Raw genomic sequence first — 22873 nt, forward strand, 5'->3', positions numbered from 1 at the left:
TGCTGGTGGGGGAACTAAGATCACATATGCTGCGCGCCTAAAAAAGTTAAAAAAAATTTTTTTTAAGTGTTGGTGTCTTGGTCCCCCGCGTCCCCCCCCAATTCTGATTTAATTCATTTAAACTCTCCATGCCATAAGCAGCAAGTATCTAGAGTTAACAGAGCTTTACGTGTGCAAGAAAGAAAACATGTAATCGCATCTCTTCTTAAATGAACTGCTGAGGGCTTCCCTGGTGGCGCAGTGGTTGAGAGTCCGCCTGCCGATGCAGGGGGCGCGGGTTCGTGCCCCGGTCTGGGAGGATCCCACGTGCCGCGGAGCGGCTGGGCCCGTGAGCCGTGGCCGCTGGGCCTGCGCGTCCGGAGCCTGTGCTCCGCAACGGGAGAGGCCACAGCAGTGAGAGGCCCGCGTATCGCAAAAAAAAAAAAAAAAAAAAAAAAAAAAAAGAACGGCTGAAAACAGCTAAATAAATAACTCTTCAAGAGAAACTAACACGCAACACCAAATGCCCCAGCTCCCGAGTCAGTCTCCGAGCGACGGAGTCCCGCCCCTGCTTGTCTTAGACACTCCCCTACGGCGAGACCCGACCCCCACCCCTTGCCAAGGCCTCTGCCGACTCCTTCCGGCTCTACCCGACCGACTTCCGGCGTGGAGGCTGGTCACGTGTCCGGATATCGGAGGTGGGGCAGATCGGCCGCTTCCGGTTGGCCGCTCGAGTGAGGAGGGCGTCTTCGTACCCGTGGCCGCTCCAGCCCCGTCCCATCTCTGTCGTGGAGGACTCGCCTCGGCACAGGCGGGCTCGGTCCGGCCTTGCGGTAAGCCTTCGGCCGCGGCTGCCGGGCGGTCCTGGCGGCGGCGCACCGACGAGCGGACGGGTGGACGCCAGGGTCTGAGGCGGCTCCTCAGTTCCGCCGCTGGCCCAGCACCGGGGGGTCGGGTGCCGCTCCCTCCGCCGTCAGGGCCCACTTCTCTTCCTGCCTGTCGCAGAGTCCGGTAGGAGCATCCCCCGCCCCGGGGGGCTGGGAGGGCAATCCTGACACCCCTTTCCGGTTCCGCCCATGAAAACCAGATTTCACTGTAAAAAGGGCCCTGATCCGTTTGCTCTCTGGCGTGAAGCAGCAGGGGTCCAAATCCACATTTTCTTCTAAATCTTTTTATATATATATATATATTTTTTTTAAATTAGTTTCTGCTTTATAACAAAGTGAATCAGTCATACATATACATCTGTTCCCACATCCCTTCCCTCATGCATCTCCCTCCCTCCCACCCTCCCCATCCCACCCCTCCAGGCGGTCACAAAGCACCGAGCTGATCTCCCTGTGCTCTGCGGCTGCTTCCCACTATCTATCTACCTTACGTTTGGTAGTGTATATATGTCCATGCCTCTCTTTCGCTTTGTCACAGCTTACCCTTCCCCCTCCCCATATCCTCAAGTCCATTCTCAAGTAGGTCTGTGTCTTTATTCCCGTTTTACCCCCTAGGTTCTTCATGACATTTTTTTTTTAATTCCATACATATGTGTTAGCATACGGTATTTGTCTTTCTCTTTCTGACTTACTTCACTCTGTATGACAGACTCTAGGTCTATCCACCTCATTACAAATAGCTCAGTTTCGTTTCTTTTTATGGCTGAGTAATATTCCATTGTATATATGTGCCACATCTTCTTTATCCATTCATCCGATGATGGACACTTAGGTTGTTTCCAGCTCCGGGCTATTGTGAATAGAGCTGCAATGAACATTTTGGTACATGTCTCTTTTTGAATTATGGTTTTCTCAGGGTATATGCAAAAGTTTTGAGATTAGATCATTCCCTAACACCATACACAAAAATAAGCTCAAAATGGATTAAAGACCTAAATGTAAGGCCAGAAACTATCAAACTCTTAGAGGAAAACATAGGTAGAACACTCTATGACATAAATGACAGCAAGATCCTTTTGGACCCACCTCCTAGAGAAATGGAAATAAAAACAAAGATAAACAAATGGGACCTAATGAAACTTCAAAGCTTTTGCACAGCAAAGGAAACCATACACAAGACCAAAAGACAACCCTCAGAATGGGAGAAAATATTTGCAAATGAAGCAACTGACAAAGGATTAATCTCCAAAATTTATAAACAGCTCATGCAGCTCAATAGCAAAAAAACAAACAACCCAATCCAAAAATGGGCAGAAGACTTAAATAGGCATTTCTCCAAAGAAGATATACAGACTGCCAACAAACACATGAAAGAATGCTCAACATCATTAATCATTAGAGAAATGCAAATCAAAACTACAATGAGATGATATCTCACACCAGTCAGAATGGCCATCATCAAGAAATCTAGAAACAATAAATGCTGGAGAGGGTGTGGAGAAAAGGGAACACTCTTGCACTGCTGGTGGGAATGTGGATTGGTACAGCCACTATGGAGAACACTATGGAGGTTCCTTAAAAAACTACAAATAGAACTACCATATGACCCAGCAATCCCACTACTGGGCATATACTCTTCTAAATCTTTTAAGTGCATTTCCCTGGCTCCAGGCACCGTGTTCTCTTCTGGAGGACAGTGCTCCACGCGCTAAGATGTCTCGAGAGCGTACAGGGCCCAGCCCACACTCACTCACTGACATGGCACTCCTACAGACAAGTTACCTGCCACACCCTGTAATGATCCAGCTGAATTTAAGGAAACAAGAACCAATGTAGAGTATTGTGGCTGACTGCCACTGGAGCATGGTCAGACATGGGTTCTTAAACGGGGGAAATAGTTTTGGAGGACCTCTAATGGTTCCTTCACTGACTTACAAAAAATGTACTGTAAAGACTGGAGAGTTAATCACTCCACCCTGAGAATGTAGATGCCATTGGAGTCATGGCTCTTCCTGTCTTCATGGACATATCTGTCATATACACCACTGTAACCTAGAATTCTGCCTGGCACTTCGCAGGCATCGATATTTGCCGAATGAATGAGAGTCGCATAGTGTTTTCATTATTACTAACTCCTTTATGAACTCTGCCCAGTCCAGTCTTGTTTTACCACTTACCATACAGTCAGTCCTTTGCTTTTGACCAAACAGGGACTGGGTGGTAGATGCTGACCGCTATTAGTCATTCATTTAACCAGCTTTTACTATTCAGTTCAAGTTACCGCAAGAGATATTTGTTGAGTACCCACTAATAAAGGACACAAAACTATGCTAAAACACCCCCCATCCCCCTTTTCTTTAAAGAGAGTTGTTGAGATCCAGGAGCTTGTGATTTTACAAACCAGTTGGACAGCAAGTGCTTGATTGTTTAGTAAATACAATAAATGCTGTAGCAGTTGAGAGGAGAGATCAGTTTGGATTAAAATCTTTATTGAATCAACTTCATATAAATTATGGAGTGTAATTAGGGTTTGGATACATGATACTCCCTGCATGGAAAAGCTCCTAAGCAAAGATTTAAAGACCAGAATGAACAGAGAGCTTGGAGTGGAAGGTTTGTATTTTGGAACATTAGGAAAATGTTGAGCAAGGGTATATTGTGATGAAAGCTATGTTTTAATATTATTTGTCGAGAGTTTTGGGGTTGTAGAAGCTTGCAAAAGAGATAACCAGATGCTGTGGTGTTTAATAGAGGTGGTTGATGTGAACCTGGGTTAGTGTGTTGGCAGCAGGAGCAGAAAGGATAAATTACGTGTAGATGAAGGAAAATCAGCAGAATGCTTTAGTTGTCATGTTATTTGGTGCTGTCATTTTGGTTAATTTATTAAATGCCTGGTATGTCTTTGCCAAGTTCTTGGAATACAAAGATGGATAAGACGTGGTCTTGCCTGCAAGGAGATACTTTTAATGGGGGAGAGAATACAACTAGCTAGACAATATGGTTTGTAAGTGCTATGTTAGCAGAATAGAGGGGAAATATTAGAGAAGTAGGAAAGGAATTTCTTTTTTTCCTTGAGTGTGTGACTACTTCACAGAAGAGGTGACATTTCAGCAAGATCTTAAGGATGAATTGGAATTTCCCAGGGAGAAAAGAATTTCAGGAAAAGAAATTGCACAAACAAGAGCCTAGAGACAGAAAAGCAAACTGGCCAGTATCCAGCGTGGCTTGGGCGTAGGATAGAGTTGAGCTTTTAACACAGTGTGTAGGCCCTAAAACATATTAAGGGATAGTAACATGGACATTTTATAATAGGTGGAATGGAGGTTAGGATGGGTAAAAATGTAGAGAGATGAAGAAGAAAGCAGTTGGGGAAACTTGCTCTTCATAGCTTCTATATTCTCTGCCGGGTAGACGGTGAAGCCATTTGCAGAGAGGGAGGAGGCTGACACTAGAGTTGGGGGTTGAAGGAGAGAAATAAGGATTTGCAATACTGATGGGGAGTAGGAAGAGGAATCATCAAAGAAGGTGTTAAGGAACTGCTGAGCAACTTTGAAAGTTTAGCTTTGATTGGATTTAAATATTTGTAATGAGTGCAGTGAACATGGATATGAGGCCTTCTTAAATGGCATATGGTAGCCAAGAAAAGTAGAGAAAAAAGTTAGTTTATGGAGATTGGTGAACAGAGTGAACTGGTCTACAAATGGAGCAAGATCATTGAAGGGGATAGTGTGGGTGTAGGGAAATGAACACTGCCTCTAGGCTAGGTTGGAAAAGAAATTAAGCTTGGAGAGGCCAGATGGACTAGGATAACAGGAAGGAGGGGGCCGTCAGGAGACTAGAGGCAGAGATGAGGTGAAAGAGGGATAGAAGTGTGAGTTTTGTGAGAAAAGCAATTTTTTGAGTTGGAGCAGAGATAGAAGTTTTACAGATTGAGTAAAATATAGGAGATACCTATAGTTTACAGAAGTGTCCGTGTGTTATAAAAATTCACTTTAAGTCATTTATTTAAAACTCATAATTTCTTCATTTTCCCATAGAAGCAGTGTTAGAACTAGGAGTTAATTTCCTAAGCAAGCTCACACGTATGAAATACTATTCATCTGTATTGGAAATAATAATGTATATACACACAAATATATATATACAGTATATTCAAAAAATAAAGTTGCAGTGAGTTTTTTTGAAGTATGTAACTTAAGTTATATTTGAAAAAAGATGATTAATATACCATAAAATTCACCTTTTTTCAGTATATAATTCAGTGGTTTCCAGTATATTCAAAGGGTTATAAAAACATCACTACTATCTAATTCAAGGACATTTTCATCACCCCAAAAAGAAGCCCCATACACATTAGCAGTCACTCCCCATTCCTCCTTGCCCTCAGCCCCTGGCAACCACAAATCAATCCATCTGTATGGATTTGTCTACTCTGGACATTTCACATAAATGGAATCCTAAAATATGTGGTTCTTTGTAACTGTCTTCTTTCACTTAGCATCATGTTTTCAGGATTCACTGATGTTGTAGTATGTATCAGTACTTTGTTCCTTTTTTATGGCCAAATAATATTCTACTGTATGGATATATTTCATTTTGCTGTTCATCAGGACATTTGAGATGTTTCCACGTTTTGACTATGGTGAACAATACTGCTATGGACATTTAGATACACGATTTTGTGTGGACATATGTTTAGCAGTTCTCTTGAGTATATACCTAGGAGTGGAATTGCTGGGTCATATGGTAAACCATGTTTAACTTTTTGAGGAACCACCAAGCTGTTTTCTGAAGTGGCTATAGCATTTTATAATCACCAGCAATATATGAGACTTCCTTTTTCTCCACACCTTTACCAACACTTGTCTTCTTAATTTTTAGCCATCCTAGCTGTGTAAAGTGGTAGGTATCTCAATGTGGGTTTGATTTGCATTTCCCTAATGGCTAATGATGTTGCGCATCTTTCCATGTGCTTATTGGCCATTTGTATCTCTTCCTTGGAGAAATGTCTATTCAGATCCTTTGCTCAGTTTTTAACTGGGTTACTTGTCTTTTTATTGTTGAGTTGTAAGAGTTCTTTATATAGGGAATTTATATTTGAAGATTGGGCATGGGTTTTTTAATTTTTTCCTAAATAATTTTTTAAATATATTATAATATTTGGTGAACACTTCCAAAGATTTTAGAGTTTGATATCACTGGTTCTCTAATTTCTTTTCCAAACATACAACTTTTTATTTTTATGATGTAGGTGTACTAATGTATTAAATCATTCAACCTACACTTATTTGCCATAAATAAGATCATATTTTTAATCCTAAATGGAACAATGTAAGATAGAATGATTTTGAGAATGAGTATAATATCTGTACTCTGAATTTTTTCAGTTGAGTAAAGATGACAGCAATCAAGCATGCATTACAAAGAGACATTTTTACACCAGATGACGAACGCCTGCTGAGTATTGTCAATGTCTGCAAAGCAGGAAAAAAGAAAAAGAACTGTTTTTTGTGCGCCACAGGTGGGTATTTAGTAAGTCAAGGTTCCTGTTTGGCATTCTTTTATTCTTTTATTCCCTAGGGGTCATTTCCTCATTGTTTAATATATTCTCGGGCTTCCCTGGTGGTCCAGTGGTTAAGAATCTGCCTTCCAATGCAGGGGACATGCTTTCCATCTCTGGTCAGGGAACTAAGATTCCACGTGCCACGGGGCAGCTAAGCCTGCGCACCACAACTAGAGAAGCCTGTGTGCTGCAATGAAAGATCCTGCATCCCACAAAGAAGATCCTGTGAACTGCAACTAAGACCTGATGCAGCCAAATAAATAAATTGAAAAAATAAAAGAATGACCATGTATCACTTTAAAAAAAAAAGAAATTCAATTTCATAAATAAAATATTCTCATTGTTTCTGTGATTGGAAAATTGGGCCAGCAAATTCGTTTTTTTTTCAATTGTCTTTAATTAAATCTTGAGTAGATACAAAAGTATCCCTTTTTTAAAAAAATTTATTTTTGGCCGCGTTGGGTCTTCGTTGCTGCGCGCAGGCTTTCTCTAGTTGCCGTGCGCAGACTTCTCATTGCAGTGGCTTCTCTTGTTGTGGAGCACAGGCTCTAGGTGCTTGGGCTTCAGTAGTTGCGGCACACGGGCTCAGCAGTTGTGGCTCAGGGCTCTAGAGCACAGGCTCAGTAGTTGTGGTGCACAGGCTTAGATGCTCCATGGCATGTGGGATCTTCCCAGACCAGGGATCAAACTTGTGTCCCCTGCACTGGCAGGCAGATTCTTAACTACTGCACCACCAGGGAAGTCCCACAAAAGTATTTATGTAACATACATACAAGGTGTGAACACTTGTATATACCACTATCCAGAATAAGAAGAATTTTACCATTACCTTTGAAGTCTCCTGTGTGCCCTGCCCTGCTCCCATTCCCTTCCCTCCCTCATTAAGAGGTAACTAGTATCCTGAGTTTTGATTTACTCTTTCCTTGCTTTTCTTTATCATTTTACCATATGTGTTTGTAATCTCGAATATACATTGTTATATTTGCGTGTCTTTGAACTTTACATAAATTGAATCATAGCACAGGTATTCATTTGTGACTTTTTCCACTCAACAGTATGTTTGTGTTTGTGAGTGTTATCTCTTGTTTTTCTCCCATAGCTGTAATTCTTTCATTTCCACTGCTGTGTAGTATTCTACTCTGAGAGTACTGCTGTTTACTTACCCATCCTACCAGTGATGACCAGGAGGTTTGTTTCCAGGTTTTGCTATTCGGGCAGCACTTCTGTGAGCATGTTTGTCTTTGTCTGCTAGTGTACACAGGCAAGAATCTTCTAGGGTAGACACCTAAATGTGAGATTGCTGGGTCATAGGCAGTGAATGGTCAACACTACCCTAATAGATTATTTTCAAAAGTAGTTGTACTGGTTTTCACTCCCACAAGCAGTGTGTGTTTCGGGTTCTCCACATCCTAGTCTAAACTTGGTTTTGACAGACTGTTGTTTCCAATCTGGTGGGTGTGAAATAGAATCTCATTGTGGTTTTAAATTTCATGTCCCTAAATAATAATGAGATTGAGCCTCTTTTCATGGATTTATTAGCCATTAATTTTCTTGCCTAAGAAATTTGCCTGTTTAAGCCTTTTACTCGTTTTTCTATTCTGTTGGTTGTCCTTTTACCGATTTCTTTAAGTTCTGTATGTAATTTGGATACTAATTTACTGATTGTATGCATCCCAGTTTATGGCTTATCTTTTCACTTTTTGTGATGCCTTTTAATGAAATCAGATTAATCAGTCTGATCATTTATGGCTTCCCCTTTTTGTGTCTTCTTTAAGATATCCTTCCATACCCTGGAGTAATAAAAGTATTCTCCTATACTACATTCTAAAAGTTTTATAATTTTACCTTTCGCATTTCAGTCTTTGCTTTACCTGTGTCCATGTTTATAGTGATGAGTGTGAGTGTGTTTGTTTCTGGGTCCTTTCTTATATCTGGATTTTATGTTGTCTTGTGGGTATTTTGTTTTTCATCTGAATTTTAGAATCAAGTTCCAAATTTTGTTGGGAGTTTGATTGGAATTGTTTTGAATCTGTAGTTCACTTTGGAGAGAACTTGCATTTTATGATATTAAGTCTTCTTGTTCATGAATATGGTATGGTTCTCCATTTATCTTGGTCTTCTTTAATGCCTTGCAATAAGGTTTATAGTTTTAAAAACTTTCAATAAGTTTTATGATTTTATTATTATTTTTTTAATGTTTATTTATTTATTTGGCTGTGCCGGGTCTTAGTTGCAGCACGAGGGATCTTTGTTGCCACATGTGGGCTCTTAGTTGCGGCATGCAGGATTTAGTTACCTGACCAGGGCTCAAACCTGGGCCCCCTGCATTGGGAGCATGGAGTCTTAACCACTGGACCACCAGGGAAGTCCCAAGTTTTATAATTTTAAAGGCTTTGCACATGTGTTATATTTACCCCTAGGTATTTGTTTATTCCTAGATTTTTAATACTATTGCAAATAATAACTCCTGTTAGCATTAATACATTTTTAAGACTTTATTTTTTTTAGAGCAGCTTTAGGTTTATAAGAAAATTGAGAGGTAGGTACAGAGATTTCCCTTATGCCCCTTTCCCCACACATGCATAGCCTTTCGCTTTGTTAACACTACTCACCACAGTGGTACATTTGTTACCAAGAATGAACCTACGTTAACAAATCATAATCACCCAAAGTCCATAGTTTACTGTAGGTTTCACTCTTGGTGTTGGGTTTGGACAAATGGATGTCATATAGAGTATTTTAACTGCCCTAAAAATCCTCCGTGCTCTGCCTGTTCATCTCTTCCCCAATCCCTGGCAACCATTGATCTTTTTACTGTCTCCACAGTTTTGCCTTTTCCAGAATGTCATATAGTAATTGGAATCAAATAGTATGTAACCTTCTCAGATTGGTTTCTTTCACTTAGTAATATGCATTTAACTTTCCTCCATGTGTTTTCATGGCTTATAGCTCATTTCTTTTTAGTGCTGCATAACATTCCATTGTCTAGATGTACCGCAGTTTATTTATCCATTCACCTACTGAAGGACATCTTGGTTGCTTCCAAGTTAGCAGTTATAAATAAAGCAGCTATAAACATCCGTGTGCAGGTTTTTGTGTGGACATATGTTTTCAGCTCCTTTGGGTAAATACCAAGGAATGCAGTTGCTGGATAATATGGTAAGAATATGTTTAGTTTTGTTAGGAAACTGCCAAACTCTCCTCCAAAGTGACTGTACCATTTTTAATTCCCACCGTCAGTGAATGACAGTGCATGTTGCTTCACATCCTCACCAGCATTTGGTGTTGTCAGTGCTCTGGATTTTGGCCATTCTAATAGGTGTGTAGTGGTATCTCGTTGTCATTTGATTTACGTTTCCCTGATGACATATGCTGTGGAGCATCTTTTCATATGCTTATTTGTGGTCTATATATCTTCTTTGGTCTGGTGTCTGTCAAGGTCTTTGGCCCATTTTTTTAATCTGAATTTTTTTTCTTATTTTTGAGTTTCAAGAGTTTTACTTCTCAAGTAATCTGCCTCTGACCTTCTAGTCCGATTTAGATTATTCCATTAGTATTCCATGTATTCCTCAGTCACAGCATTTGTTATGAAATACTATTCCTGTTTTAGTATTGTGCACAGGCACCTGACAGCTGTGTTTGCAATGAATTAATGAAGAATGAGGAAATGAATAATGTCTCTAATGAAAGTGTGTGTTTTATTCAACAGTGACAACTGAACGCCCCGTGCAGGTGAAGGTGGTCAAAGTCAAGAAATCTGATAAAGGAGATTTCTACAAAAGGCAGATTGCTTGGGCCCTTCGAGACCTTGCTGTGGTAGATGCCAAGGATGCTATTAAAGTATGTTTTTGTTAGTTCTTTGACATGAATTCAGAAAGTGTCTTTCATTTTATAACATAGTATGTTGTCTTCTAAGATGATCTAAACTTGTTTTGTGACCCAGTAGTTCACCACCTAACCAGCAATTAGTCTAAAATGTATTATCCAACCTTCCATTCTCTCACTTCTCATTCGCAGGCTACTTAAAATAAGTATGTATGTAAGCTTGTTTCATTGTTTGTGCTTTTTTTTTTTTTGAGCTACAATTATGTTTGTTCACAGGCTACATAACTAGAGCAAAATAACCTTGACTGTACATTTCTATATTTAGATGAGGTATACTTAGTATAAAATCCATAAATTAGTATGGATTTTAAAGTGGTGTGTTGTGTGAGTAGTTTTCTAAAAAAATCATTGTTTTGGTAAAACCTAGTTCAGAAATCACAGAAAATATAACCAAAGTGAATCTTCCTTAGGTAATATTGTGGCTCAAGTGATGGCAGTGATAGTGAGTTTCACCCCTTATTTTAAGGACTTTGAAGAATAAGATATAAGACATTAAATAAGGTATTAAACAAGATTTAAAGAATAAGATGCCTTACACCTTAAGTCACACTCAAACTCCAGGAAAATTCAATAATCGTGATAAAGGGCCACCTTTATTCCTGACAGTTCAAGGCTTTTCACAGCAATACCCTTTTTAAAAAAAAAAAAGAAATAAAGTAGAGCCCCTCAGGTTAAAGTAGGTGCTTCTTCCTCTTCAGCCTCTCTAACCCTCCCCCTCATCTTCCTCTGCAGCCCAGAGGCACCTCCAGAGCTCTAGCAAATGCCTTGCACCGCATCTACTGTACTGTGGATGGGGCTGATAGCAAGGCTTACAGTACTGTAACTACATGTGCCCATTGACTGAACTCTACAAGTCTCATACAGTGATGAAAAAGGCACAGAGAAGTGAGAACTACCTTTGTAGAGCAGTCTGATAAAATAAAAATCTGGTTTTATGCTGACCTGGTACAAACCTCTGAGGAACTAAAAGCTGGACAGCGTGACAGGCAGTTGAGTCAGGTGCAAGAAGATTTTTTTAATGAAGCAGAAACAGCTTTAGGAGACTCCTGCATATCTGTAGAGTTGAGATTTCTTCCAAAATGTAGAGAATGCCTTTTCTTTAAATATTTTAGGCAAACTGGGCCTTTGCTTTATTCCTAAAAAGCACCCAGTTTTTAGAAAAATGTGGGATGTGGAAAACGGGGTCTGACAGGTGCTTTGAATGTGGGTACATGTATATGTATTTGGAAAGAACATGAAAACGAGATTTTAAAAAACACTTCAATTATTTAATAATTTCTTTTATGGGAAGGATCAAGAGTAGAGATTTTCTGTTAAGACAAAATACTTCAAAGGCTTTTTAGAAATTCACCTTTATTAAAAAGCCTTTTTCTCTTCATTAGTTCCACACTTCATAACCCCATTGACTTGTGTAATTCACTAACATTGCTGAATGCTTATTTGAATGCTTTCCTCAGCTGACACCTCATTGCTGACTTGCTTAATGGATTTTTTTTCATTTTATGCAGGCACCTTGGTGTGTGTATGCTACATGTGGATATAAAACATAAAATTTTTATACATAGCCTAATATTAGCCATTTTGCATCACACATTAATAATTTTTTTTTTTTTTTTTTTTTTTTTTGCGGTATGTGGGCCTCACGCTGTTGTGGCCTCTCCCGTTGCGGAGCACAGGCTCTGGACGCGGAGGCTCAACGGCCATGGCTCACGGGCCCAGCCACTCCGTGGCATGTGGGATCTTCCCGGACCGGGGCACGAACCCGTGTCCCCTGCATCGGCAGGCGGGCTCTCAACCACTGCGCCACCAGGGAAGCCCACATTAATAATTTTTTAAAAATTTTTATTTATTTATGGCTGTGTTGCGTCTTTGTTGCTGCGCGTGGGCTTTCTCTAGTTGCAGTGAGCGGGGGCTACTCTTCGTTGCGGTGCACGGGCTTCTCATTGTCGTGGCTTCTCTTGTTGCGAAGCATGGGATCTAGGCACATGGGCTTTAGTAGTTGTGGCACACGGGCTCAGTAGTCGTGGCTCCTGGGCTTAGTTGCTCCGCGGCATGTGGCATCTTCCTAGACCAGGGCTCGAACCCGTGTCCCCTGCATTTGCAGGCGGATTCTTAACCACTACGCCACCAGGGAAGTCCCTGCATCACGTATTGATTTGTGTGAGTGTTGCTGCTGGAGCAGTCAGTGTCTTTTATGGCATTATGTGAAATATTCCCAGGGAAGAGATCATTTCCCGTCAAGCTTCATATGAGTTGCCAAGACTCTTAAATTTCTTTATAAATACTAATGCAGTTATTTTTTTTGAATTTTTGAATTTTATTTTATTTTATTTTTTATACAGCAGATTCTTATTAGTCATCCATTTAATACACATCAGGGTATACATGTCAATCGCAATCTCCCAATTCATCACACCACCACCACGCCCCTCCACCGCTTTCCCCCTTGATGTCCATACGTTTGTTCTCTACATCTGTGTCTCAATTTCTGCCCTGCACACTGGTTCAGCTGTACCATTTTTCTAGGTTCCACATACATGCGTTAATATACGATATTTGTTTTTCTCTTTCTGACTTACTTCACTCTGTATGACAGTCTCGAGATCCATCCATGTCTCTACAAATGACCCAATTTCGTTCCTTTTTATGGCTGAGTAATATTCCATTGTATATATGTACCACATCTTCTTTAACCATTCGTCTGTCGATGGGCATTTAGGTTGCTTCCATGACCTGGCTATTGTAAATAGTGCTGCAATGAACATTGGGGTGCATATGTCTTTTTGAATTATGGTTTTCTCTGGGTATATGCCCAGTAGTGGGATTGTTGGGTCATATGGTAATTCTATTTTTAGTTTTTTAAGGAACCTCCATACTGTTCTCCATAGTGGCTGTATCAATTTACATTCCCACCAACAGTGCAAGAGGGTTCCCTTTTCTCCACACCCTCTCCAGCATTTGTTGTTTGTAGATTTTCTGATGATGCCCATTCTAACTGGTGTGAGGTGATACCTCATTGTAGTTTTGATTTGTGTTTCTCTAATAATTAGTGATGTTGAGCAGCTTTTCATGTGCTTCTTGGCCATCTGTATGTCTTCTTTAGAGAAATGTCTATTTAGGTCTTCTGCCCATTTTTGAATTGGGTTGTTTGTTTTTTTAATATTGAGCTGCATGAGCTGTTTATATATTTTGGAGATTAATCCTTTGTCCGTTGATTCGTTTGCAAATATTTTCTCCCATTCTGAGGGTTGTCTTTTCATCTTGTTTGTAGTTTCCTTTGCTGTGCAAAAGCTTTGAAGTTTCATTAGGTCCCATTTGTTTATTTTTGTTTTTATTTCCATTACTCTAGGAGGTGGATCAAAAAAATCTTGCTGTAGCATGGGGAGATCAGCTCAGTGCTTTGTGACCGCCCAGAGGGGTGGAATGGGGAGGGTGGGAGGGAGGGAGACGCAAGAGGGAAGAGATATGGGAACATATGTATATGTATAACTGATTCACTTTGCTGTGGAGCGGAGACTGGTGCACCATTGTGGAGCAATTATACTCCAATGAAGATGTAGAAAAAAAAAATAATAATAATAATGTTAAATGTGGCCGCTCTGCAAAAAAAAAAAAAAAAATTGAATCTTACTTAACTCTTGAGTGTCAATTTCAAGGTTTCCACTGGCTAAGACTTTGTAATTGGGGCTGTTTCTTTACTGAAGTAGAAATAAATTTTTAAGATACCTGTGTTAAAAAAAAAAAAAAAAGAAAAAAGCTTGCTGTGATTTATGTCAAAGAGTGTTCTTCCTATGTTTTCCTCTAATAGTCTTACAGTCTTACATTTAGGTCTCTAATCTATTTTGAGTTTATTTTTGTGTATGGTGTTAGGAAGTGTTCTAATTTCATTCTTTTACATGTAGCTGTCCAGTTTTCCCAGCACCACTTACTGAAGAGACTGTCTTCATTGTATATCCTTGCTTCGTTTGTCATAGATTAGTTGACCATAGGTGTGTGGGTTTATCTCTGGGCTTTCTATCCTGTTCCATTGATCTATATTTCTGTTTTTGTGCCAGTACCATATTGTCTTGATTACTGTAGCTTTGTAGTATAGTCTGAAGTCAGGGAGTCTGATTCTTCCAGCTCCGTGTTTTTCCCTCAAGACTGCTTTGCCTATTCGGTGTCTTTTGTGTCTCCATACAAATTTTAAGATTTTTTTGTTCTAGTTCTGTAAAAAATGCCATTGGTAATTTGATAGGGATTGCATTGAATCTGTAGTTTGCTTTGGGTAGTATAGTCATTTTCACAATATTGATCCTTCCAATCCAAGAACATGGTATCTCTCCATCTGTTGGTATCATCTTTAATTTCTTTCATCAGTGTCTTATAGTTTTCTGCATAGAGGTCTTTTGTCTCCCTAGGTAGGTTTATTCCTAGGTATTTTATTCTTTTTGTTGCAGTGGTGAATGAATGGGATTGTTTTCTTACTTTCTCTTTCTGATCTTTCATTGTTAGTGTATAGAAATGCAAGAGATTTCTGGGCATTAATTTTGTATCCTGCAACTTTACCAAAGTCATTGATTAGCTCTAGTAGTTTTCTGGTAGCATCTTTAGGATTTTCTATGTATCATACCGTGTCATCTGTAAACAGTGACAGTTTTACTTCTTCTTTTCCAATTTATATTCCTCTTATTTCTTTTTGTTCTCTGATTGCTGTGGCTAGGACTTCCAAAACTATGTTGAATAGTGGTGAGAGTGGACATCCTTGTCCACAGTTACCTTTTTTTAAAAGAAATTTATTAAGTATAGTTGATTTACAATGTGTGTTAATTTCTGCTGTATAGAAAAGTGATTTAGTTATACATATATATATTCTTTTTCATATTCTTTTCTATTATGGTTTATCACAGAATGTTGAATATAGTTCCCTGTGCTATACAGTAAGACCTTGTTTATCTTTCCTATGTATAATAGTTTGGATCTGCTAATCCCAAACTCCCAGTACATCCCTTTCCCACCTCTCCTCCCCCTTGGCAATAACAAGTCTGGTCTCTATGTCAGTGAGTCTTTTTCTGTTTCACAGATAAGTTCATTTGTGTCACATTTTAGATTCCACATATAAGTGATATCATATGTATTTGTTCTCTGTCTGACTTACTTCACTTAGTATGATACTCTCCAGTAGCATCCATGTTGCTGCAAATGGCATTATTTCATTCTTTTTTATGGCTAAGTAGTACTTCATTGTATATATGTACCACATCATCTTTATCCATTCACCTGTCAATGGACACATAGGTTGTTTTTCTGTCGTGGCTGTGGTAATAGTGCTGCAGTGAACATTGGGGTGCATTTATCTTTTCAAATTATAGTTTTGTCCAGGTATATGCCCAGGAGTGGGATTGCTGGATCATATGGCAACTCTATTTTTAGTTCTTTGAGGAACCTCCATACTGTTTTCCATAGTGGCTGCACCAGTTTATAGTGCAATTACCTTTTTGTTGTAAGTGAAAGTTTTTAATCTTTTGTCACTTTAATTCTGCTTATTGAGCTATAAATTCATTAGTACATCCATGCTACTGTAATATGATTGTACCATAGGTAAGTCTTGATCCCTAAATTATCCCAGATCTTCACAGTGAAAGTCATATCACTTTCCTTGCCTACTTATGGTCTTTATTACATTTTATTCCCCCTAAATAACACCTTAAATTAATTGAATACATGATTAGCCTTCTATAGAACATTAAAAACATTTGAGCCTATTTTTAATTCCTTGGATGTGAGGGAAAGTATACATCCATATGTTTTCATATTTTATACAGTAGTCAAGTAGTTCTGAATTCAAGGGAGAATATCAAGGCATGAAAATATTTCTGTAATGTGGCTTAAGAGACATGTAGAGAGCATAGTGCAGTTCTCTCACACCAGTTGAACTTCTTTTTCATTTGAAAGGACCTTAAAAGGCCAGTATTTTTTACTTTTGAGACACCTTTAATTGTTCTGTATTTTCAGAATTGTAAACAGGAGCAGTCCCTGCTTTTCACCTCATTTGTTCTTGGAAATCACACTAGGGTATAGATTGTATTTTTTCTCACATGTTATAATGAGAAGGTTCACAGCTGTGAATAATAGCACATTATCAAAGAAAAAGTATAACTCTAAAACCCCATAGGCAATTTTAAAAGAAAAATTAGGTCCACGTCAAAACCAGAAACCGTTGTCATCTTATAAACTAGGAAGCTGAGACACGGGCCATTAAGTAGACATCCTATACTTTCACTCATAGACCTAAGGGGCATAGAAAGGAAATTACCAGAACACTGTGTTGTTTTTAATCCAGCTTCTATTGAGAGGTAAACAAAATTTGTGCTATAAATTGAATTCTCCGAACCATTCTCTGCAAGTCACTTAGTCGATTTTGTGTGTGTGTGTGCGCGCGCGCATGTGTGCACACTTCTTTGCCATCTTATTATGTGCGGGTCCATGTAACCACCGCTACAATCAAGATACAGAAGTATTACAACACCTTAAAGAGCTCCCCCAGCTACCTCTTTATAGCACACCCATCCTTTTTCCTCCCCCCAACAATCCCTGACTCCTGACAACCACTAATCTATTCTCCATCTCATCCATTTCGAGTAGAATTTCATTTTGATTTATTTATAGTTATTGGAGGGTATCTCTTTGTGTAGATATTTAGGTATGACATTATATAAACATAACTTAGTTTTGCTTGTGTTGACATTACCAGTTTCAGTGAGGGAAAAAAACTTTTAGTCGATTTTTTTTTTTTTTTTTTTTTTTTTTTGCTGCATTGGGTCTGTTGCTACGCACGTGCTTTCTCTAGTTGCAGCGATTGGGAGCTAGTCTTCATTGCAGTGCATGGGCTTCACATTGCGGTGGCTTCTCTTGTTGTGGAGCACGGGCTCTAGGCATGCGGCCTTCAGTAGTTGTGGCACACGGGCTCAGTAGGTGTGGCTCACGGGCTCTAGAGCACAGGCTTAGTAGCTGTGGTGCACGGGCTTAGTTGCTGTGCGGCATGTGGGATCTTCCTGGACCAGGGCTCGAACCTGTGTACCCTGCACTGGCAGGCGGATTCTTAACCACTGTGCCACCAGGGAAGTCCCCCTTTTAGTAGATTTGTAATGGTGATTTTTTTTCCAACAACAGCTTCAGCTTCTTTTTGTTTTATTGAAATATATATTTTACAATAATGAAAAGAGGATATGATCAAAAACAATATTTTTTGTATATTTTTCTTTCAGGAAAATCCTGAATTTGATTTACATTTTGAAAAAATATATAAATGGGTTGCCAGCAGCACTGCTGAAAAGAATGCATTTATTTCATGCATTTGGAAACTGAATCAGCGATATCTCCGGAAGAAAATTGATTTTGTCAGTGTTAGCTCACAGCTTTTGGAAGGTAAAGTTAAATAAAAATGTATATGTAAAATCAGGTGTATCTATAAGTGAATATATAATTTGGCATTACTCAAAGCATTTAAAACTCTGAATTATCTTTTTTGTAAAGGAATTTTAAGATAATTTTTCTTATTGCAGAAGTGATGCTTGTTCATTATAGAAAACTGATTCATTAACTTAAATGAAAATCACTTTTAAACTTAATCCTCGGAGATAACTATGCATTTCTATGCATACTGAAATGCTTTTTTTAAAATAAAGAAATTTATGTTGCTACCTAACATGGCTTTTCATATAATGTTTCATGAACATTTTCCATGTTATTAAACACTTACCCCAACATTATTTTTAATGGCACCATAGTATTCCATTGTATTGGATATACTATAATTTTTTAACTAATCACTTAAAAAATTTTTTCCAATCTTTGCTTATCTTAAACAGCTCTGAGATGAATATCCTTGTAGCTGTATTTTTGTGTAGAGTGTAGGTGTAGTGTTTAAGAAACAACTCTGGAGTCAGACTGCCTGGGTTCAAATACTGGCTTTGTCACTTACTATAGCTATGTGACCTTGGGTTACTCTATGTTTCAGTTTCTCATATGTCAGAAACAGAGATAATAATAGTATCGACTCCATAGGATTGTTTTAAGGATTAAATTAATACATGAACATGATGAGAACAATGCCAGATATATAGTAAGAACTCAATTATATATTAACAATTATTATTCTATTATCAGGATAAAGTCCTAAGACATGAGGTTAATTAGGGTATTTTAGATCAGTATGTCTTCAGGAATATTACTAGGGATTATTTTGTGTTATAAGAGAAAAACTCTACTGTTAATTGTTGAAAACATACAATGAGGTTTTTCTCTTTTAAAATTTCTTTTATGAAGACATACACATTGTGAGAAGATGGGTTCTGTGTGCCTTGCGGATGCAATTTGTGTTGTATTCTTTATCTCAAAGAAAGCAATTGAAGTAACAGCAGGTGGACAGAGTTGTTGCCCCTCTTTTTTTTTTTTTTTTTTTTTTTTTTTTTTGCCGTACGCGGGCCTCTCACCACCGTGGCCTCTCCTGTTGCGGAGCAACAGGCTCCGGACGCGCAGGCTCAGCGGCCATGGCCCACGGGCCCAGCCGCTCCGCGGCATGCAGGATCCTCCCGGACCAGGGCACGAACCCGTGTCCCCTGCATCGGCAGGCGGACCCCCAACCACTGCACCACCAGGGAAGCCCTGCCCCTCTTTATTGAGAAAAAAAAAAAGTAGATTTGTTCTAAATTATATATTAGAAAGAAAACTTAGATTTGTCCTAAGTTGTATATGAGCATTTCAAAATAGAAGCTTCTGTTCTGTCAAGTGAAACATCTGAAATTGCCAATATTCAACCATTTTTACCTATAAAAATGGCAATTTCAGATGCTTCACACTATTCCTTGACTTAGTCACTTGCCTCTGTCCTTTCTCCATTTTGTTTTACTTAATTCCTTTGCTGTTTGGTCATCTATCTTTCTATCCTTAAATGTAGTATTCTTGTCCATCACTTACTAATTAGTGAGGCCATTACTGGTTTCAGGCTTGATGCTTGGAACTTGCAGAGGCAAGTCACATCTCTCAGGCCACATGCTTCTCCCTGCAGTGGGGCTGGCCTTGTGTCAGAGCCCTCAGGGTTGCCATCTCGCCAACATTAGCCTCCAGTGTCTTGGTGGTTGAGTGTGTTGAGGAAATAACCTTTAAGAAATTTATGGTAATTTTCCATGCCTTGAATAGTGGCTTAATTTGTTCTGAGTAGCTTTCATTTTTTTTTTTTAACCATTTCAGGGTTGAACATTCTGATCAGTGAATGATTCATAAGCTTTCTGTTCTGTTGTTGAATATGATGTGTTTCCAGATGTTACTTATTGCCTAAGATGTATTTTAAACCAGTATATTTCATTCAGTCAACAATATGGGCAAGTACATACCTACCTGTATTTACCTCATTAAGGAATATTACCAAAATCAATGAGAAGAGTATTGCTATTTTTTGAGAATGAGGTGACTAGCTTTAAAAAAAGACAAGACATTTAATTTTTCAGGGCCTTAAACGAAGGTGTAGACATTTTTATTTTTATAAATATTACCTAATTGAGATCAATTTTAAGAATACTGAGATCCTTAAGGAACTCATTTTGAAAATCACTTTCTATAAATCAGTAACTGTTGCTTTGGTTTAATGGAGTTCATACAGTAGCTTTATTAATGTCCATAAACTTGTTTAATGTTTTACTGGACTTTAAAATCATGGCCACTAACTCCCATTTTTAAAAAAAAGTCTCTAAGCTTTGGGTTATGTTAGAAAACAAATGAGAAATTAGAAAACAAATGAGAAATTATCAACATCTCCTTTTAAGAGCTAAGTAATCATTCAAGTAAGTAAGACTGTTCATTGGGAATGTTAGCAGTAGCAGCTTTAGTAGTTTTTATTGGTGACAATTGAATGTTCGTGCTAATAATTGGGGCTTTTTAGTAGAATAAGGTTCTTAAAACAGGACTTTGTTAGCAGTTGAAGTAGAGTGAAGTTTTTGTTTGGCCTTTTCTTTTTCATTCTTGCAGCCAGATTTTTTTTTTTAAATCTTTGACTTGAATCCTTAAAAGCCAGCTTGAACTGATAATTGTGTGTGTTTTTTTAAACTGCTTCCATCTTGTCCTTTCTAACAATGTTTTATGACTAATCCATTCTGAGGGAGTGTCTGGGTAAAGGTTTGGACCTTGAGTGAAAATAACTAGACTGAACGCATGAGTCACAACTGACCTATAAACAATCCCCAGGAAGTGATCTGTTTCCCAGTTTTCTCCTCCAAAGACTGGGCAGTACTGTTTCATAAACGACTAAGAGAAAATAGAAAGATAAATGTATTTTTAGTCACTGTCAGAAAATGAATTTAAAAAATGAACACTGGAAATTTAGCTTCTTGTGGATATTTCCTGTTTGTAGTTGTATTTGACATTGTCTTTTAAGCTTTAATGTAGCATGAAGTTCGAATGAAATATGGGTAGTATTTTTAAAATTTAAACCTGTGTACGTTTCTAGCCAGCTAATATTCTTTGCTTACTTTCCTCTGCTTTTTTCATACCTTTTTACTCTCCAGAACTGCCTAAAGTTACAGAAGGTGCGTAACACCTTTTCTTCTTATTCTATTCCATAGATATTTATTACTTGACGTTGTTATGTACTGTTGGTTGCATATTTTATGAAATTGTGTGCAGGGAAAAGTATATTACTACAAAATCCATATGGTAATAAAAATCGATGATAGTATTCATTATTCACTTACAAAGGGCTCTTTTATGGAAGAGAAAATACTTCTGAAGCAGTTATGATCATTTAAAATATTTGTTTATTTTTAAATATTTACTTGTGCAAGGAGCTGTACAGAATGGTTTAGGCATTCCCTGCCCCCTAGCGGCTAAGAAGCTGTCACACATGACAGTTTAACATTTCCACAGTGACTGTTTCAAAGGACTAGGAGCTTGGCGATGCTACTGAAGGAACTTATATTTATATACTGTAATCTGTAATTGCCTGTACCAAAAGTTTTATCCCCCTCCTTTTTTTTCTGGGACATTAACTAAATCGGCCTAATTGCCATTCTTAAGAGTAAACTGTTCGTTACTTTGAATTAGGTGTTTTTTGTTCTAGGACAAATGAACATATGTCATGTCACGCTGAATGCAAGTATTCATTTTCATACAAAATAATATTTCAAACATCCAGTGTTTGTCATTTTAACATGTCACATGAGTTGATGAAAATCAGTGACTTTGTTTCGAGGTTTATTTAGGGGTAAAAATTATTTTTTTCATTTTACCTCTCTTAACCTAAAGATTTATATAAATCCCACATGCTGAGTGTATTCTCTCAAAAAACTGAACTGAGACATTTACCCAGAAAGCATCTCAGATTTGACCTCGTGGTCTTTTGTTTTGAAGCAGGAAAAGTTTAAATTTTTGTAAATTCACTCAGCCGTGTAGTTGTTGCTCTTCTTACTACAGTGTACAGTTACTGAGAAAGTTTCTATTAGCTGATCTTTAGAAATTTTATTAACACGTGAAAATTTTTTAAACAAAGAAGTGGAAAATTCAGTTAATATTTTCAGTGCCCAAAATAAATTGTGAATTGTAGATGCATTTTTAAAATTTCAATTGAAAGTTATTTGGAGAAAAAACAAAACAAAGACAAAAAGAAAAATGATAACAGAAGAAAATGTTACCTGGGAAAAAAAGGGAAGCAAATTAATTGTTTTTCATGTGTCCTGAACTCATAATCATTGTTTTGTTAGAGCAACAGTCACTTCAGGTAGGGGGAAAAGGTTAGTCTTGCACACGTGCTTTGTTTCTGGTTTTGTATTTGTTTTATAGTTTGATTATGTTTTGGGAAACTGTGACTAAAGCCTATTTTAACACAAGTCAATGAATTAGACTGCATGCTTTTGTTATAATAGATAATTATGTTAACACATGCGGTTCTTCATAATAATAAGGGTTTTTTTCATATTTTTGAATCATTTTTTCCTATTTTTCAGCCACTAAATGTGACCTGTGATTATAACTGACCTTACCTATAAGTACAGTGCTATTGTCCATCCTACTTTTTTTGACTACTTTATTTTTAATTTTTACCCTCTTTAAGAATCTGTTCCAAGTGGAGAAAATCAGAGTGTGACAGGAGGTGATGAAGAAGCAGTGGATGAATACCAAGAGTTAAATGCAAGAGAAGAGCAGGATATTGAGATAATGATGGAAGGCTGTGAGTATGCAATTTCAAATGCCGAGGCCTTTGCAGAAAGGTTGTCCAGAGAGCTGCAGGTGCTAGATGGGGTAAGCCTTTCTTGTAATCTATGATTAGTGATGTGTGTGTAGTAGATTGAGGAGACTGGTGATATTTATATTTTACTTCCTGAGCACTTAAGCCTGGGTAGTGTGATTATTTCTGTCTTTCTCTATAAGTGCATTACCAGCTGCCATCAGTCTTTCACTGTTCTTGTTCAAAAGACAACCATTCCTAATAGGCCAATGAAGGCAGTTGGCTGAGGTTCTGGATTGGGGAGCTTCTTGATTTGAAGTGATGGAAGTAAAAAGTAGCCAACCTGAAACCAACTTGAGGGTT

At 38.3% G+C, this 22873-nt stretch overlaps 1 protein-coding gene across 1 annotated transcript in view; it reads left to right on the top strand.

Moving 5' to 3' along the window:
- The first annotated feature begins 676 nt into the window (after positions 1 to 676).
- The window catches only part of EXOC1 (exocyst complex component 1), a 65569-nt gene continuing 43372 nt past the window's right edge, over positions 677 to 22873 (top strand). The window contains exons 1-5 of the mRNA XM_082611694.1: positions 677 to 812; positions 6254 to 6387; positions 10139 to 10269; positions 17562 to 17721; positions 22397 to 22584. Of these exons, the coding sequence (XP_082467820.1) occupies positions 6264 to 6387; positions 10139 to 10269; positions 17562 to 17721; positions 22397 to 22584 (603 nt within the window). The 5' untranslated portion in view covers positions 677 to 812; positions 6254 to 6263. The remainder of the gene's footprint in view (positions 813 to 6253; positions 6388 to 10138; positions 10270 to 17561; positions 17722 to 22396; positions 22585 to 22873) is intronic.

The sequence above is a fragment of the Mesoplodon mirus genome (genome assembly GCF_964341445.2).
Source record: "Mesoplodon mirus genome assembly, chromosome: 2".
In the NCBI taxonomy this organism is placed as follows: Eukaryota; Metazoa; Chordata; class Mammalia; order Artiodactyla; family Ziphiidae; genus Mesoplodon; species Mesoplodon mirus.